Source organism: Drosophila guanche, unplaced genomic scaffold (genome assembly GCF_900245975.1).
Source record: "Drosophila guanche unplaced genomic scaffold, DGUA_6, whole genome shotgun sequence".
NCBI classification, from domain to species: domain Eukaryota; kingdom Metazoa; phylum Arthropoda; class Insecta; order Diptera; family Drosophilidae; genus Drosophila; species Drosophila guanche.
In genome coordinates this window covers 2,077,095-2,097,145 of record NW_022995749.1, presented here as the reverse complement: position 1 = coordinate 2,097,145, position 20,051 = coordinate 2,077,095, and the positions used below count along the sequence as shown (strand labels likewise).

Here is a 20,051-nt window from a genome sequence, read left to right as displayed (position 1 = left end):
TGTGAGTTATGACAGGATGAAAATTAAGAAAACTTCTTATAATTGATGTCATGCATTTTTAATCCCATTTCAGTCGGTTTTCCATTTGCGGTTCAGGTCGCTTCCGTTGAGCAAATGGAAATAAATTCAGAAAGTGCAAACATGAAATTAAATCTCGCGCTAAGAGCACACTATCGAGACACTTGAATTATCTGCAGTTCCTGCTTTCTTCTCTGTTGAACATAAATATTACTCTCTGCTAAATTTTAATTGCTTCGACGGAATTCGTTAATTTGGTGCTGCATCAGTCACTTTGCCCCTGCGAACGTGAGGAAAATAATAAGGACGGTATTTACACATGCAAAATGCCATAAACGGAATGGGGAAGTGAGTCTTGCACTGCAAAGAGATTGCACTGCTCCAGGAATCAAGTGCCAAGAGCTGCCGCCAGTCAGGACATCGTAGGTGCTCGCATCCCTCCCGTTCGCAGAATTTAAGCACGAGGTTTTTAATTTGAAAGTTTTGCCAACAACTTTTTAAATACCCAACGTTAGGTAACTGGCAGACAAGTATTTTGTGTGTCACATTTTTGACACGGAATTTTGCGATTAAAGCCGAGCCAAGAGCCAGCCTGCCGCTTGTCCGCGTAGGTTCAGAAAATTAAAAGAATAGAAGATAGAAGAAGAAATAGAAAGATTATAATGGTAACATTTCATTTGCAGTGGGTAGACGGCAGGTGTTCAACAATTCATAACTATTTTAGTTGTAGTATGGAAGAAGTAAAACTAAAACTATTTAAAACAAGGCCCAACTTGCACCCTGACACGCTCCTGTCGAGAGCTGTCCTACCAGTCGGATGATGCCAGGCGTATAACAGAATGACGCCTGCGCGAAAGTGGCCAAGAATTTTGGCGCCAATTCAACAGCTGTGCGTTTGCCGGGCTTCTCCTTCTGCAAACCGAGCGTGCCGCCTAAAAGTGTGCTACACAAAGCTGCAACAAATGTCTGTGTGTGTGTGTGTGCGACCCTGCGAGAGTGTGGGTGTGCCGTGCTGCTGCCGAAAGGACTGTCAATGGTAGCTTCTTGCAGGCAGAGCTGCCATCATCGTCCTCGTGTGTTTGGCGCGCCTCCGTCGGCGGCTCATTCAGGCCAGCGACTGGTTGGTCTCGTCATTCAGTCCCAACCGAGGCACGAAGCCGAACCTTGCTCGAGGTCGCTCCTGGTAGCAACTGCCGCCGTCGCTGTCGCCGTCGCTTTCGGTCCGCTGTGAACCTTCGTGGCGACTTCTGGCTGCCTGCCTCCGTGTGCTCCATCACAGCTTGACGCTCAAACGCGGCTTTCAGTGGTGTTCTGGTCGCGTTGGTCTTTGGTTCGCAATTCGTAATTCCCAAACAACAAAAAATACATCCATTTTTGTGAATGAGTCTCGGCAGCGAACTGAATGAGTGAATGGAAAACGAGTCTAATTAATTTCACAGAAAAAGTGCAATCAGTTTTTTTTCAATTAACATACAATATTCTGGAGCAATATTCTTTTGTGACTTATTGCGATTAATGTGAAATTATTTTCGCATTTTTAATGATATTCCGGCCAAAGTCTGTCAAATCGAATCAGATGCCTCGAGTGCATTAATCGAGTTACCGGAATGCGGTCGCTTCTCTGCGCGCTCCTGTCCGTGCATGGGTCTGCTCCAGTCCTTTCTGTCCTTTCTGGTCTCCGCCAGCCAGCCTACGTTAAGTGATTAATCATGCTCGTATATTTTCGAAGTGAAATTCAATTTGGACCGCATCGTCAGTGCAAGAACCACAACAGCCACAACCCAGACGACAGCAATAAATAAGAAGTTGAGAAAATAGGAAAAATAAGAGCAAAAAAATCCAAACAGCAGCAGGATCAACCACAGGAACTGGAGCCTTAGGCAACGGTCCGAGAAATTGCCATCGATAGGGGCAGGAAGTAGACTTGGAGACGCAGCCGTAGCCGAAGCGGAACAACTGGAGCCTGGCGACATCCCCACGGTAAGTGGAGTTGGGACTGCTGCTCCCTTAGCAGCTATTTTCCTAGTGCATACTAACCTTTAAGAAGCTTGTGTTTTATTTAAATTTAATGGAGAATCCCAGTAGGGCAAATGCATTCAATAAAGTCGCTTAAGCGATGAATTAGCCTCTGGCAAATGATCGAAGCTGGTTTGGGTTTCGGTTTCGGTTTGGGGCCGAAGGTTTGACAATTTCCCTCTATTTATTTGGCTCTTTATTTGGCCAGTTGTTTGTCCCCAGCAAATTAGTTGCGTTGCCCTTTTGGCTAGCACAAACAAGCCAGCAGAATCAGAGTCCCGGCCAAGGATCGGACAAAGGACCTTTTTCTGTTTGGTGGGCGGGCCATGGACTGAACGGCGCAGCGGGAAATAAATTAAGCCCCAAGCAATATTTTTTTAGTTTGGTAATTTAAATGTAAAGCAGGGACCAAACGACGCTGACAGCGAAAACATTTAGGTTAATCATACGCCGTGTTGTCCGCTACCCCACTTCTCAAAACGATGCCTCAAGCAGCCCCAGCCAAAGCCCCAGCCCCAGACTCTGCCTCTGTCTCTGGCTCTGGCTCAGTTCCTGTCACCGTTCCAGTTTCTGTCACCGTCAAGCGACATTCTCGTTACCGCCTGTTTTGCATAAATTAGTAAGTTTTTACTTTTGGCCACCACTGCAGTGGTGGGTTGGGTGGTTAGCTTTGCGCCCTCTAACCAGGAAATAAAAAAGAAGAAATCAAAGTGGTAATCAGGATGTAAAAAGGGGGCCAGGCCAGGCCAGGCCAGCCAGGTAAACGTCTGCCATTTGTCGCCTGCAGTGGCGCCCTTGCCTTCATGTTCTTGCTATATAAATCAATTTTAATTTAATCACTTTATCGCTCTAATAAATCATGCGCCAGGCGCAGAAGCAACTGCGGTGGCGGCGGATGCTGTTGCTGCCACTACCGTCTGCCCGATTGTTGTTCACAATAAAGTGGGGCAGAATAACTTTTAAGAAAACAAAATTTAAATACAAAGTTAAAGCGGCGCCTAAAGACGCGACTGAAGATTGCGGCTATGAGGATGAGGATGGGAGAATGACGGTGATGATGATGATGATGATGACAGCGAGAAACAAAAGAAAAAAACTTTCTTCATTAAAATTTTTAATGACTTTCCCTCTATTTGCGCAAGGTAATGAAAGTCAACAGCGTCACTATGTTTGCAACTGTGGGAGGGTGTTTGTGTTTGTGTTTGTGTTTGTGTGTGTCCTGGCACATAAATATTTCGCCGAATTCATTTTTTTCTAGATGCAAATTCTATTCGGAAAGAATTCTTTTGTTTTCTTTTACGATTTTTTTGTCTCGCTTTTGCTTAGCTTTATTTGAATCTTTCCTTTTGCCATTTCCCGGAATAGTTTACGTCTGTTTGGATTGCCCTTTTGCTGGAAAGTTGATAATTGATATTTGGCATTTGAACGATTCTCCATTGACCCTAATTAAATAACTTTTTACCACGTGGCAGCTTTCAATATTTTATTCATTATGATTTAATGAAACCAAAAGCACGTTTGAAATATTCGAGAGGGCAGACTCATCTCACCCTTTGATGGGTATTGTATGCCACAATGCCACATAAAATGGCAGAGCATTCCATGGAAATGACACAGCAGGCTTGGGTTAATTAGGCGACTTATTCTTGTGTAAATTCCACAGCGGTTTGTGCTCCTATTGATTTAATAATTAAGACAAATTCCACTCAATTAAATCAATTTACCTAACTGGAATTACATGGCCCGAGACCATATTGCTTGCCTCATCCTTATCTGGCAGGACTTGGGCCCAAAGGCAATGGATTAGCAATTAAATGCCACGCACCATTAACGCCTAATAAAACAATTCTCCTATACATACACACACATCTATCCTTTCTTCTCTGGTTATTGTTTATGGCACGCCCACTACGGTGTACCGCCCCCCCTTGCTATACATTACGCATAATGACAATAGCACACACACACACACACACACACACAGCCAAGGAGCGAGGAGCAAACAGCGAGAAGCAGGGGAAAGCTGATAGCTTGCTAAACTATTTATTTGCATATAAATATTTCAACGCCGAGCCAAGCAGAGCGGTGAATCGACTCCACACACGAACTCACTCGCAACACACATGCCACATGCCACATGCATCTAACGGCACTTGTGTATTGACACAGCGAGAAAACACGTTATATTCTCCACCGATCCATAGATAATGATTGAGGATGATTGTTCAGTGAACAAGAAGAGTGCTTAAAGTAAGGTACATACACGTGTGGGTTTTAAATTTGACTAAATTTCGATTGATGTGAAAATAGTTGATCTTAGTTTCTGCGAGTGTACTGGTTGCGGTTGATGTGTGATTCCTTTTATAGAAACTCCAATCCCTACCCCAGCCAGCTACACACCTACCCACCTCCAGCAAGAAGATGTAGACAGGTGGAATCGGTTCTGATGTTCTGATGTGAAAGTTGGGACTCCTCCTCAGACAGTGCTTTCTAATTGAAATAGTTGGTGAATCGAATGTCTATCCATGTGTGAGTGTGTGTCTTATATGTATATGTGTGTGCTGTGTGTGTGTGTGTGTGGTCTGATTGTGTGCTGGCAGTGTGTTCGATGGAACAAAAGGAAATCCATTTGCCACAGTGGAATTGTTGAGGCATACACAATAAAGGCCAGCCAAGTACCCGCACACATGCCACACCAAAAAGATAGTTACTGTAATAACGATGAGCCCCCCCCCCCCCCCCCCATTTGCCCCTTGCCATTGTACCCATCCCAACGAAGATATTTTCGGTGCGTCAAATGCAAAACAATTGCAATTTATTTCTGCCGCATTTCTTTATTGTTTTGTTCTCTTACACACAAGCACAAACACAATCACAAACAAACGGTGACAGGACATTGTACACACGAATAGGAATTAAATAAGGAAAGCTGTAAAGCTGTAAAGACTACTGGGAAGCTTTGGCTACACTTAAAGCTAAGATATAATGTATATATCAAGTCCTGGCAGATCAAATCTTTTTTTATTTTTAAATACTCCCAAAAATTGTGGTGGTTCCGCAAGCAAATTAATGGAGCATCTGTTTGATGATTTAGGCTTACAAATATGAACTTTTTGTACAAAAACAAACCCAAACATTATACCCCCCGAAAGGGTATAAAAAGACACACAAAACCCACAAAACACATTTCCGCGTTCACTTCTGTTTGCATTGAGACCAAAAATACCAGATAAATGAGTACCGAATGTCACGTGGGGGTAGCCTCATTAGGGGTAACAAAAAAGCGTGGGATGTGGCTGTATTTGCCCATACATACATACTATGTGCATGTATGGTAATGGCTGGTTGTCAAAATTTGGGCATACGCATCAGCGGAGCCTCCGCCATATTTAAGTACTTGTACATGATGTGCATTACATTTTATGACTGTGTGGGTAATAAACCAGCGAAAGTGCAATTACCAAAGCAAAAACAGGAATGGCAAGCGGCAATCTGCAACATTGTCTGGTCCAAGGAGGGGGCAGAATGAGAGGGCCAAGGGAGGTGGCACTTAAATAGTTTTACACATTAGCGCGCCTCGAAAGTTGGACCGGCCACGAAAATAATACTCATCCTACTCTGTACGCGAGGAACTACATTAAAGGGGAAGGCCTTGGAGGAATATTCCCAACTTAAATGCAGTCTCTTTAGTGTTCCATTCAGGAATAAATAGTTGCCAGACATCGGCGCTCGTGAGCCGCCATTCAACTCTCCACCCTCTCCATCAAGCCCTGTTTATCGGCACACCTGAAAGTAAAATAGTTTTCCCATTAACGCCACTCGAAAGTTGACTGTCCCGTCTAGGGGGTACCATCCAAATCTTTCAGCCAGACTCACGGAGGGTCCTTTAAAGAGAATTTCGGCATCAAAGTACGGCCTCGTTACAGATCCTTTTAGGACATATGAATCCAGTTAAGCGACGCCCCTGAAAGTGTGCAATGCCAAGAATTTGAAAACTTTTACACTACCCGCAGCACATTAATCCTGAAGCTTGTTTGGATTTTTCAGAGAACCAACGCACTCGCACACTCAAATTTGAATTGTGGGCGTAACCCAACCCCCTTCATGTGTGTGTGTGTGTGTGTGTCTGTAAGTATTTGTGGATTTTTTGAAAGGTCGCCGCCATCGTCACCGCTGCTGCTGCTGCTGCTGCTGCTGCTACTGCCGTCGCTTGGCGACTCTGGACGGGCCGTCTCAATGGCGGCGCACTTGTAACACTAATGAAAATTCCAATGAGCTGTCAGCCACAACAGCGACGTCACCGGCCTTGGCACACTGCCAGTAAATTGCGTCCGAGTGGTCATAATTTTGGGGCAGCCAAACATTCAGCTTCTGCCCCTCGCCGCAAAGCAGAGAAAATGTAACAGAATGCAACCAACTTGAAGTCCCATTCACCGTCCCCCACAATGTCTACCAAATGTAACTGAAGCTCGGGATTCTCTTTCTCTCTTTCTCTCTCTCTGTCTATCTCTTTGCGAGTGCTGTCGTGGCTGCTCTGTCTTTCGAGTGTGCTACCAAAATATTGTCTTGCCTTGCAGTCACTGTTTGCTTGTGTCTGTGTCTGTGTCTGTGTCAGTGAGTAAACCTGTGATGGCACTCTACGAATTGCTTTGGCATATGTGGGCTAAAGGGTCGTTTTGTTAATAACTTATGACAGGCAGTGTTGTCCTGGTCCTTGCCGCACGTTTCAGTTTGTGTGTGGCTCTTGGCTCTCTGGGCTGGTGTTGTTGCGGTCTTTGTCGAGTGAAGATGATTAATGTAGCAGCTCTGCCACGGCTTGGGCATTTGGCCAAAAAGGATTGAGAGCTGAGAAATTGATATGGCCACGCCAGTGCGAAGTTTCAAGGTAGGCCACAGCAAAATCTGATTCAATTTACCAGCCATTGGCAGCTGCCACTGAGACTGGAGAATGCGATCCGACACAAACATACATCAATTTCGTAACGAACAAAGGATTGACTGGATATCTGCTCTGGTCTGCCTTCAACTTGTAGCAGATCTCTCTCTTTACAGCCAATCAATCGAGAGCTGTCTGCCCTGGGGTCCTGCCGATAGCTGCTGCTCATTTCTATTCCATTCTGGCAGCAAAAGTCCTTCATTTGGTTAACTAATTCCCAACACGTGCTGTCACTTAGAATTTTTCGTGCTTTTTTTTTTTTTCTTTTTTTGGTTTCTTTTGGAAGGGACAAAGTTTTGCTCTTCCAAGAAACTGGGCTTAAAATTTTCAGACGCGTCACTTCAATTGCTCTAATTGACTTTTTTCTCGTTTGAGTTTGTTGCTGGAGCGGATGGGGCCGCCAAACAATAAATACGAAAACTTTTTGACGCCCACCCCGGCCCCGCTGGCAACAAGAATTAACAGGCAATAATCGATGAAGTGGCCAGGCCAGGCCAGGCAATGGAAGTCTAAAAACCAGTGGCTTGGCTCGGCTCCTGAGCCCCCATTGAACCATACCGAATTATGGCACAAATTTGAAATTCCACATGGAGCATGGTCGACGCTCGAGGGCGCGAAAGCGAAGCGACAACGAAATTAAACGAAAATCGTAATAAATTGCAAAAAATTTACAAAAATTGGCTCGGCTAGGGACGACAACGAAACGGTACGGTACGGAACACTTCACTCCCTCTCAGCAAAAGCGGGCAATGAAAAGTTTCTGAATTGAAAAATTGAAAATAATGAATGACACGCATACAGCGAAACAGAGGGGAGCAAAGAGAGATAGAAAGAGTCGTAGTGGGAGTGGGAATGGGAGTGGGAGGGAGCGGGAAAGAAAGGAAACACCCACGACCCACACACAGGGAATTCAGTGGGCACAGGGAGCAGGGAGCAGGGAGCAGGGAAGACTCTGATTCAGGCAGCAGCTAAGCGCAAAACGCTCCAAATTACAGCTACAAATAAAATTTGCAGTAAACTGCGTGCTTGACACGCCCACACACCCCCCATCGCAGCCCACCCACTTGCGCGCCACCCAACACCCCATTAGGGCCCGAGGGCAATGCGACAGATTTGAATGACAATTCGCTGGCAGCCGCAGAAGAGTCAGGGAATTGGCAGGCTCCCTCCAGTGGATTGTAGGGGGGCTTGCCGGGCAAGGGCGGGAAGAATGTAGATGCGTGTTTTCCCGCCTTTCTGCTGGTACCGTTATGATGTGGCCACGTATTCGGTCTCTAGCCTTGCAACAGTGGAATGGGATGGGCTGGGGATGGGGATGGGGTGGCCTGCGTGGGCACACGGCACACGGCACACAGCGCACGGCTCAGGTATTTAAATTCATTTTCATTTTATGCCAAGGATAGACATCTCGCATTTGGCCTCTTTACAGGGAAACGAGACAAGCCAGACGAGGGTGAGGCTGCAGGCTGCAGGCTGTGGCTTCTCCTGGGTGCCTGGGTGTGTGGGTGGCTCATGAAAATTATGTTCTCCTGCAAATTATTACACCAAAATTAAAATAATATTTCTCATGATTGCAAATAGCTCAGGCAAGCAGATTTTGTTCTTGCCTTGTTTGTGTTTCTCCTTGTGTTTTAGCTTTTCTCTTTACCCCCCCAACAAATACACATAAATATACAAATACAAACATAAATACGTAAATATGTGCGCATGTAGATATGCACACAAATACATATTTATATTTCTAATTTGCACCTTTTTTGTTTGGTTTTCCTTGCGCCAGCGGCAGCGGCACAGCCTGAGCCTCAGTGGCAGACTTTTTGGCCTTTTGTGCAGCCATTGCTCAGTTTGCTTTTTTAGACTTGCTGGTTTATTATTATTTTCGCTTGCCGCTGAGCTTTAATAAACAGCCTGAGTTGGCAGAAAAAGCGATTGCTGAGGAATATTGCCTGTGACTATGAGCAATTTTCATTTTATTTCGCTGCCACCGAACGAAATGGAAAATACTGAAAACTGTGGCACACTCCAGCGGGAGGCAAGGCACATCGTTGCTTTAGGTCTCTGCCGTGTTTGCGGGTCTTGTGGATGGTTCGCTGAAACATTTCCCTTAACTAATTATCTTGAAATGAGTTTTACTCAGCCACCATTGGCGAATCGAAGCGCTGTCTCGTCTCGCGAGTTGTCTGAAAGCAGTTCACTGTGGCATATCCTTGCGACCGGCTTCCGTGCCACGCCAGATTGCAATTTAATGTTAATTTTGTGACTTAATTAGCCATCAAATTTGTGCCCTCGCTGTGCAACAGCACTAGCAGGCGGCAATAGAAACTTAATCAACTGCAGAGTTTACAGCATTGCATGAGCTCATGCCTCCCATGCTGTTGGTCCGATCCGCGACTTAGCCCACTTCCAGGGCCACTTGTAACAGCACTTCCAGCATGCTAATATGCAGCTGATTAGAATGTCACTCGAAAGCATAAAGCACTCTCGAGATGTTCCGATTAAGGCCAAAACTGGCACACACACGATAAGCCTGCGGCCCAAAAGATTTCACCACAAAATGGCCTGGACCCGGCTCTGTCAGGCCATTCAAGTGGAGTGGAGTGCATTAGGTGGCAACAGGAATTGCGTGCAGACCAGCAGCCGCATGACATTTATTGTGTAAATCATGTTGAAACACACACACGCATACATGTACATTATAAATGTAGGCACACGCACACGCCCTCATAGATATGGCTGGCAAATTATTCGTAGAAAATTGTTTTCCTTTTTTTTTCCCCGCCAGCAAGCAAATCAAAATTGATACGGGCATATAATAAAACTATAAGTGGCCGTTTGGCGCGGCCATTACAAACAGTCGATAAGACAGAAAGAAAGAGAAAAAGAGAGACACAGAGAGAGAGGGAGAGACAGAGAGTGCTGGAGTCCCTGTCATTGTCTTTCTATATTCATCCGCTTGAGGGCAACTCCTTGTGTCCTTTGTCCTTGTCGTTTTCACTTTCGCTCTTATCTCGCAGGAGCTCGACGCTTCGCGTCAATATTTCAGCTCCTCTGATGTATTCGCTTCTTGGCTTCTTGGCTTACAACTCCTGCTGCCTTCGGTATTGGGGGACGTGACTTCTGGCCTCTTATTATTATTTGGAAATTATCCTCACTGCAACTGGAACTGTCTCACAGAGGCCACGCGCCGAGGCCATCGGGGAGGAGTCGGGCAGGAACTGGGCTTGGGGATTCTGCTGGTGTGTGGCGACAATTTGTAATTCTCTCATGCTCTCAGGCATCCAAGTATCCGCCGCTGACAGAGTTCTTTCGGGCCACGCGTGTCATTATCCATATTAGGGAGCGTGCTCACATATCTCATTTGGCCATGTGACCGGAATTCCATACCCAGCGAAAGTTTCGCTTCAAAAAAATTATGCAAAACCTATTAAGATTTGGCAATCAAAAGAACCCTTCCCTTTCCAAAGTTCCTTTAGCAGCTTGGCCTTCCCACGCGATATGATACATTTTTAATTTATTGCCCCATGGCTCTTAGTAGCTGCTGTTGCTGCTCATTGAACTGCCTTTTCGGGATCTGATGTGCTGCCTCAAAGAGAAACTTTGAGCGCCGCGCCGCTAATAAAACTCATGCCAACTCATCAAAAACTAACTTTAAATATGTCCTCTGGGCTCCGGCGGCAAATGAAACTAGTGCGTGCGTGCGTGTGCTGAAATGAAAGCGAATCAGCCAGAGGAATGGACTGAATGTGAGCCCGACAGGGTCCTAGATCCTAAATTCACTGGAGCAGAAGCTTAGGGGAGTTCGAGTTATCAAGAGAATTCGGGCATGGAAACAAAGTCATGGCTCCTGAATTGCAACATTTGAAACGGTTGGCGGCTCACCCGCCCGTAGCCCGTAGCCCGTAGCCCGTATGATGCCATCGATGAAACTATGCTACCATACGAAGTTTGGATCTATGCATATACATTTACGTATCGCTGGTCGAACAGATGAGCGATGAACGGCAGCGGAATCAATTTCAAATTATGCAAATATTTGCTCAAATGATTTGCTCATGTGCACGCAAGATTTGGATTATTTAGCATTTTTCCAAAGCGAATGACGTCAGTGTCAGCGTGTCCTCTCACATTCCATGACTGCCATGACATTCCGTGTTTTCCCCATGTCTCGCTCAGCCAATTCGCTAACTTCATTTGTCAGGACAAGCCGGAGAACCAAACAGAAAAGAGAACCAGCCAGATAACGGAGAAGGAGTGAACAGAAGAGAGTCAGAGACAGGGCCCAAGCACGAGTCCGATTCCACTTCACATCTGTAACAATATTTAATTATTAATCACGACACCCCAGGGGGGAGATGCTGCCTGGGTTGGGGGATGGGCCGAGCGAGCACTACGAATGTGGGACAACATGTCGCATGAGCAATGTGCCACTTAAAGTAATTCCCGATGCTCGATTGGCTCCCTGACAGCAGACAGACGTTGATAGCTGCCCGGCTGTTGTCTTCGTTCACCTTGTAGCCGTCGTTGTAGTTGCAGTTGTTGTTGTTGTGGCTGTAGACGTTGTTGGATTGTCGCTCTGCCCAATCATTATTCATGGCGTGACAAGCGCGTTAAATGTGTCTCTGCCTTGTCCATGTGTGCGAGTCGGCAATAACTTTTAACATGCCAAAGGTATATCCGCAACAATTCCACATCAACACTACAAACACGAGAAAAACTCGAGGAAAACTCACCAAAACGAAAATAATTTGTGCTCTCCGTCCTTCCTTCATCCGTTCTCCGTGTTTGTGTGTGCAAATCGCAGCGAACCGATGGGTCGGACAGGAGCAAACAGAGGAGCGGGGCGGAGAGGTTGTCTGTCGAATGTATCTCCTATCGTCGGTGCGGGCCACAAATTAATGCCAGCCATTATCACGAAATCCACTTTCATGGCGGCCACTGACGCTGTTGTCCTTATTTGTCCTTGATTGCCTTGAACAGCACAAAAAATACACTCGTACCGTCCCGGAAAAAAGGAAGAAATATTGTGACATGCCGCCAGCCTACTCGTCACCTCCTTCCCAACCTCGTTTCAACCCCTCGCACACCGCGGGCCATTGTTTCATTTGATTTCTGTTTGCTTTCGCTAGATTCCTTGCGTGCCACGACACTCTAGAGGGGATCGGGGTAAATATTTGTGACATAATTAAGCAGCCAAGCGGCTTGGCACCGGGCTGGGTCGGGACCGATACGGGGACACGGCAGAACGGCAGAACGGTTCGGGCGCAGGACATTATCAAATCGGTTGAGAGACAAGTTGCAAAGCCGAAAATAAAGTAAACATCGACGCTGAGAAGGGACCCCGGCTGAAGAGCGTTTTTGCCATGCGCGTGATTAAATTTCATTTGTGGACTCAACCCGAACGGAACCCCAACTGGCTGGCCTGACTAACTGACTGACTGACTGAGTCCTTAACTCTCTGTATTTACCGTCGTTTTAGTGCCTCGCCTCACTTGGGTTAGTCCCAGCTCCCAGCTCCCAGCTCCCAGTCCCAGCTCTCTCTCCATTCTCCCAACAGCGTGCGTGCGTTTGACTTGGATTCGCATTAAGATTGTCAAAGATTTGAACGCCAGTGGGGAGCCACTTTCGACTGGCTTGAAACTTTCACCTCGGGCCGCCTGTTTTGCCTGTTTTTCGCCAGATTTGCTTCATATACGCCGGGCTTAGCCCAAAAACCGCTCTGGGAGCAATTTGGAAGATTTTCGGCAGCGATTTATCGCCCAGCTCCTGAGTGGGTGCCACCGATACTTACCCAGAGATAATAGAGCGGTTCCCTTGCTGCTCCCCGGTTCACTTTCACCTTAAGTTCATTTGAATACGAAAGCGGCCCGCGAACCAAAAGGTTGTTCAATGTCACTGCCGCCTTGGGTATCGAATATCTGCCTATCTGCCAGGCGATTCCAATTCCATGATAGTGCACAATATTAATGGATGTAGGGATCTGGGGTGCCCAAGTACATGCATGCATGTGCCTGCTGCCTATCGAGGCAGCAACATTGACTGGAAGCTCCAATAAATACTGGCATTAGTGCCGCCTCTTCTGGTGCGCTGATGCCAGGTTTGGGTCTACTTTTTGACATCAGGGGAGTGCTTGTCAGAGCCGTAAAAATTGTACAGCTCAGGGATAGTTGTCCGTGTTTTGCTCTTGACGTTATCGGGTGCCAGTTGGCAGACAATCTCCACAGGCGGATCCCCTTGTCTGGGACAAAAGATTTTAATAATTCAATAGGCAAGAATGCGACATGAAAAAGCGCTTCATGTAATTACGAAGCGCATAAAAATTGAACAAATGGCCAACAGCCACTTCGTGTATATTGAATGTCAGCAACGTTGTGCTTTTGACTTTCACTTTGAGTACCATTTAAATTCAAAGACTGTTGTTGCAGCTGTCACTGGCCCAGACACAGGCACAGCTACAGCTACAGCTACAGCTACGTAGAGAGCAATAGAATGAAATTCAAACGCATGCCAAACATGCCGAAATAGCTGCCAGCCAGAGAAGGGTCTTTGGTACGGTCTACCGATTTGTGGTCGGACGTTGGATCCTTTCTCGATGCTGAATCCAAAATGTAATGTTGTGATTGGGAGTGATTTGATGCTGCATTGGGTCCGGTCTCGAAACCCGAATCAATTTCAATTGTGTAGACAAGACTTCATTACATGGCACGGAATTAATTTCCAGCAGCGAAAATGTTGTACCAAAACATTGCCCAAGCAAGGAATTGAAATACTCTAGGAAATGAATTTTGATTCAACTTAAAATGACTCACATCTAAACATAACATCTGTGCTGTTGATAGCTTTGCTAATTTTCATAAGAAGAGTCTTTCATTTTCATGCAGATCACGATTGTGTAACCAGTTAGTCCACCAAATATCCAAATATCTCTGTCTCTCTCTCTCTCTCTTTCTGTGTGTTGACACGAGTTTGGCAAAGTTCTTGGCCAAGTTGGTATACCCGCATACCAATGGCCGGGTTTGTCTGTAGCCATTTTGCTTAACTTTCATGAGGCCATTCAATGACTTAACCATTTCCATGTCCTTGCTCGGGTCCTTTTCCAGCCACGCACGCATTCACACAAACCAACAGACACAGATACATATACACACACCAGCACCCCACCCACCGTGTGTGTTTGTGTGGGTGAAAAGGGTCAAAAGGTTTCTCACACATGTACAAATTGCTGGCCGCCTGGTCGAAAGCATTTTGCATAAAAGCCAGAAGCTGGAGCAGGGCCAGGCCTAAGCCGCGTCGTGAGCGACCATAAAGGTTGCCTCAATTAAATTTCTACCGCCCGACCAGACACAAAACCCGGCCAAAAGCTGCAGGGCACAACCAGGGCCACACCCACTGTGCGCATATGAATTTGCCTTTACACATATTTTTCCATGTTTCTCATTTGGCTGCCATGTTTTTATGTGGTTCCACCTCCGGTCCCCCCCACACACACACACACACACTTTGTGACTTACTGCACGTCAACAGCCTCATCAGGCGCATCGGAGGGCTGTAAGTAAGTGAAAAAAATGTCTGCTTTTTAGCCGGTTCCGCTGGCCGGGCCTTGCCAGTCGAGCGCATGAGAAATGTGCCAGGAAATTGTACTAAACTGCTCGAGAAAAAACGACAAGGAAAGTGTGTAGGCAAAGGCAAAGTAATGTTCGTACAGAAGACGCGAATGCAGCGTGGAAGCAGAAAACATAAACCATAACAGAGTCAGGGGCCTGGACCCTGCCACGAATCAAGAGCAGGGGCACGGGGCAGATAAGCCAGCAACTAGAGGCAGAAGAATTTATGGCATGCAGGGGACGCGTACGCGAGTCGAACCAAGCCGGAAATGAGCAGCCAGAATGTGGCAGGCACGAGGCTAGGGCCCCGCTCCGCTCCACACAGGGCAGAACCTCTCCCTGAGACTGAGGCTGAGACTGGCAGGTGATAATCAGGAACAAACACCAAGGTAAACAAATGGCCCAAAGTCGCTGCAAAAAGGAACAATAAGAAACCAAACATTTTAACGACTTAACCTCGGAGTTGCTGAGAACCCAACTCACCTCACATTTGATAGTGTTTGTGTGCCTGGAAAAGTGGCCCGGAATCGGATTGCCAGTCATCTCTGGCTATTCATGCAATTTCCAACGCTCCGTGAATGAGTGAAGTGTGCCAATGGCAGTCGGCTGTCGGCAGTCGGCAGTCATGGATTTGAATGCAGCCTGGCCAAAGGATTTTACAGAGGCTGGTGGCCAACAATGGGTGGACTGGGGCTCAAATTTAATAGCTGACCAGAGACTGAATGTGTAACTGAATCCCTCCCCAGCAGGAGGCAGTACCACTGTCCCTGTCCCCAGTTACAGATACAGCTACAGGCAGAGTCACAGCTTGTTTGCATTAAATACTCGTACCGAGCTTAGCAATCAACTCTCGCTGACAAGAGCAACAGCTCTTGAATAATGTGTTGCACAGTTGTTGACTTCCTCAGTCGAATGCTGTTGACAAAGGCAGCCTCCCACTTCCACTGCCACATCCTCATCCACTTTGTCCTCATCCTGCCTCTCTCGTGGCAAGTTCAAGTCCTAGTGGTCGCACGCTTGACTTCCTGCCCCTTCTCTGGCACTTGAAATGTAATTTAATTTGTTTATTTGTGTGGCGCTCCGGCTCCTGCTCCGCTCCTCTATCCCCAGAGCCGCTTTGCGGCATCTGCCGTGTCTGCTTGCCAATTAATTGCGCACCTTTTGGAGAAAGCCGCCAGACACCGAAATGGAGCAGGTGGCTCCCAAAATTCGGGGCAGAAAATGCTCTAATTAATGTGTTTGTTAAGCTTTTGTGCCTGGGAAATTCGTGAACTTTGTTTTGCTACACGCGGGGGATGCGACTGCGAGTCAACATTTTAATTCGATAAAATTTATAGCCCGACTTTCATGAGATTCAATTACATACAACAGGTTCATTAGGCTGAGGCAGGGCAAAGCACACTCTTAAAGACGGACACAAGTATACGACTAGATAATATTCAGCTATTCATAATCGAATTTTGGTCTGATTAAATATGAAAATTGAGTAGAAAAACATTCTCAAGTTTGTCTTTTCCGTCTCCGTCTCCGTCTCCGTCTCTTCCCGGCAGCACCGAGGACTTGACAATGCGCTTCATTAATTTGGCTGGCAGCCGCAGAGCAGCAGACGCGGCACAGGAACAGGAACTGGAACAGGGATTCGCGTCAGCTGCAGCAACATTGCATTGAGTGGAGGGCGGATAGAGACGGTAGCCATGGTGGAGGACATTGAGGACAATGCGCTGTCGCAGCTGGCAGTGCCGGAAGCGGAAGCCGAAGCTGAAGGAGCCGCCTCGGCCATCGTCGAGCCCCTGCTGGCCCTGCTACGTGGCGACATTCTCAACCAGACACAGACCCGAGCACCAGCCAGCTTCTACAGCAGCTACAACATATCCGAGGACGTTTACTTCTACTTCAACGGTCTGAGTGCGATGCCCACGAGCACGGAGTTGTCGCTTAACGGGAGTGTGTCCACCACAACTCTGGGCCCGCTCAGCCCCTCCACCATCAGCAGCAGCAGCAGTACGACCCCCGAGCCGGATCTGTCAGAGTTCCTGGAGGCGCTGCCCAACGATCGAGTGGGTCTGTTGGCCTTCCTCTTTCTGTTCTCGTTTGCCACCGTCTTCGGCAATTCCCTGGTCATCCTGGCCGTCATTCGAGAGCGTTATCTGCACACGGCCACCAACTACTTCATTACCAGCCTGGCCGTGGCAGATTGCCTGGTGGGATTGGTTGTGATGCCCTTCTCGGCACTGTACGAGGTGCTGGAGAACACCTGGTTCTTTGGCACTGACTGGTGCGACATCTGGCGCTCGCTGGACGTTCTCTTCAGCACCGCCTCGATCCTCAATCTGTGCGTCATATCGCTGGACCGCTACTGGGCCATCACCGATCCCTTCAGCTATCCCATGCGGATGACGGTGAAGCGGGCCGCTGGCCTGATAGCCGCTGTCTGGATCTGCTCGAGTGCCATCAGCTTCCCGGCCATCGTCTGGTGGCGTGCGGCTCGAGATGGTGAGATGCCCGCCTACAAGTGCACCTTCACCGAGCACCTGGGCTACTTGGTGTTCTCCTCGACGATCTCCTTCTACCTGCCGCTGCTGGTGATGGTGTTTACCTACTGCCGGATCTACCGGGCGGCGGTGATTCAGACTCGCTCCCTTAAGATCGGCACCAAGCAGGTGCTGATGGCCTCCGGGGAGCTGCAGCTCACGCTGCGCATCCATCGCGGCGGCACGACCAGGGATCAGGCCAACCAGGTGTCGGGTGGGGGCGGAGGAGGTGGTGGCGGCGGCGGCGGCGGGTCGCTAAGCCACTCCCATTCCCATTCGCACCATCATCACCACAACCACGGCGGCGGCACCACCACATCCACGCCAGAGGAGCCAGACGACGAGCCGCTATCGGCGCTGCACAACAACGGACTGGCCCGACACCGGCACATGGGCAAGAACTTCTCGCTCTCCCGGAAGCTGGCCAAGTTCGCCAAGGAGAAGAAGGCGGCCAAGACGCTGGGCATTGTGATGGGCGTGTTCATCGTGTGCTGGCTGCCGTTCTTTGTGGTCAACCTGCTGTCCGGGTTCTGCATGGAGTGCATCGAGCACGAGGAGATTGTCTCTGCGATTGTCACCTGGCTGGGCTGGATCAACTCGTGCATGAATCCCGTCATCTATGCCTGCTGGAGCAGGGACTTTCGCAGGTGAGACTTTCGCTGTAGTCCTGATAGCCTTCAGTCCTTTACTTTTGTTTTCTTTCACAGAGCCTTTGTGCGTCTGCTGTGCATGTGCTGTCCCCGCAAGATCCGCCGGAAGTATCAGCCCACAATGCGGTCCAAGTCGCAGGTAAGTTGTCCACCCCCCACCGCACCGCCGTCCACATGTCAGTCCACACTTGGATTCGGATTTCAGATTTCTCTCACTCTTAATTGTTGCTTTCTTTCGTATGGTTTGGGCTTCACAGTTTCACAGTTTCCACGCTCGGCCCCCCAAGCAGATTTTCCGCTTTGCGGGAAAAGTTTCCATGAATTACGCGCGGCTGCCCATCTCCACTTGTTGTAGTATGCTCCAGATACAAAACTCAACGAACGGCAAAATTAATTTAAAAATTTAATGAATATGGAGAAGAAAAAAATAAAAACAAAACTGACATTTACTCGGGCCAGTCGTCGTGCCCCAGCATCATCCTTCTGCCACTCCTCTGCATTGCTGGCTTCCGTTCACACATGGCGGACGGACAGCTATGGCAAAAACTTCCTGACATTTGCCCCATCCTGGCGTGCTCATCTCATCCTCATCCTCTTACTCCCCCCCCATATCCTTGCATAAATCATCAGATGCGAACCGGTGCGGGTCCTCAAACTCAGACCCGCTGTGATTTTAATGAATAATTCTCTAATGTTTGAGGGTGAGCCATGGCCAAAAGTGCGAGCGTATTGCACCAGTCACAGTTCAGAGTCGAGTGAGCCATTGTTGTCCTCGGGCAAGCACGAGGATAAGCAGTCAACAAGTCTCTGAATAATTAACTATGATTTGCAATCACGTGATTTGGTTTGAAAATGAAGCAAAATTGATTTCTATCCATCAAAAGTACATTAACCAAACGGATCATATCATTACAGGAATCATCCGTAGAGCCAACCATCATGTCATCCACATCATCCTCAGCATCATCACCAACTCAGCGCATCATCGCATCGTCACCATCTCGCACATTGTCATTCTTCGAACACATTCTCAACACATTATGTTTCCATACCTGGTACTGCCATCTGTCCGTCTAAGCTCCTTCCTGGAGTGGAGACTAGACCCATCCAGATGCCTCCATGCAGTACCAGGTATCTTTTGGTCGGTATACTCGACTGTGGCTTTATGTTTCTGCTCATTTTGTTGGTGTGGCGACTGGCTGATTATGATTCCAGTGGTGTTCGTTTCGTGTTCTTACAGAGATTTGCGACGCGACGCTGCTACTCGACCTGCTCGCTGCACGGCATTCAGCACGTGCGCCACAATTCCTGCGAGCAAACTTATATATAGTTTAGCATATTCGTAGATTTAGTTGACATTGATTAAGGCGCCCGTGCGGTGTTTGCCTTCCCCGTCCCGTTCGATTTCAGGCTCAGGCTCCGGTTCAAGCTCCAAGTTCTTTTGTAAGTCAATGGCAAGGTAAGCGACTTGTGACTTTGTGTTCTCTCTCTCTCTCTCTCTCTCTCTCTGTGTCTTTCTCTTACTCTCTTTCTGTGTCGTTGTCGATGTCTCGCTGTCTGTCTCTACTCCCGCTGTTGTCTCTTTCAAAGTCGTTGTGCACACTCTCAAACACACACCAACAGAAGCCACAAGCCACAAAGTGTGATAGAGAGAGAGGAGAGGAGAGAACAAACACACACAGAACACATTGCACAGTCGTTATGTCAAGCTGCCATGCCCCAACCCAACCCAACCACCCACCTACCTGTGCTGTACTCAATTTTCTGCATCTGCATCTGTTTCTGTCGCTGATGTTGATGTTGCTGTTGCTGTTGCTGTTGCTATCTCTGTCTACGGCTGAGTCCATCCTGCTCGCTTCCTCGTTGTTGGCTCGACCGTGACATTGTTGTTTGTGTCGTTATACATATATTTTCCGTGTGTTTCTTTTGTTTGTTACGTTGTTGCAAAAGAAAATCAGCTTAAGCGAAAAGAGAACTCTTATTCGAGCACCTGTTGAATGTGTTGCACCTGAACATACAACACCCGCACACACACACAGCCCACACCATCCACACCCCCCACTAGCCATAAAAAGAGAGGAAAAACCACCCCAGTCCCAGCCTTGGCTTAACGGTCGTTGTTTGATGATGTTGCTCTTTATGTTGTTATGTCAAGGTGAAAAAAGGCGACGAAAAAAAAAACTACAGAATAAACGAAACTTGCCACAAAGTCTCTGGACGGACACAAGAGCACACATCACACGCCCACACACACACAGCCCATACACAATGTCCTTTCATCGTTTCTGTCACCGTTTCC

General features: G+C 47.7%; 1 protein-coding gene across 1 annotated transcript in view; it reads left to right on the top strand.

Annotated features, from left to right (window-relative positions):
• Positions 1 to 1,149: 1,149 nt before the first annotated feature.
• The window catches only part of LOC117585478 (dopamine receptor 2), a 24,961-nt gene continuing 6,059 nt past the window's right edge, over positions 1,150 to 20,051 (top strand). The window contains 3 exon segments of the mRNA XM_034274970.1: positions 1,150 to 1,998; positions 16,122 to 17,749; positions 17,810 to 17,891. Coding sequence (XP_034130861.1) covers positions 16,266 to 17,749; positions 17,810 to 17,891 — 1,566 coding nt within the window. The 5' untranslated portion in view covers positions 1,150 to 1,998; positions 16,122 to 16,265.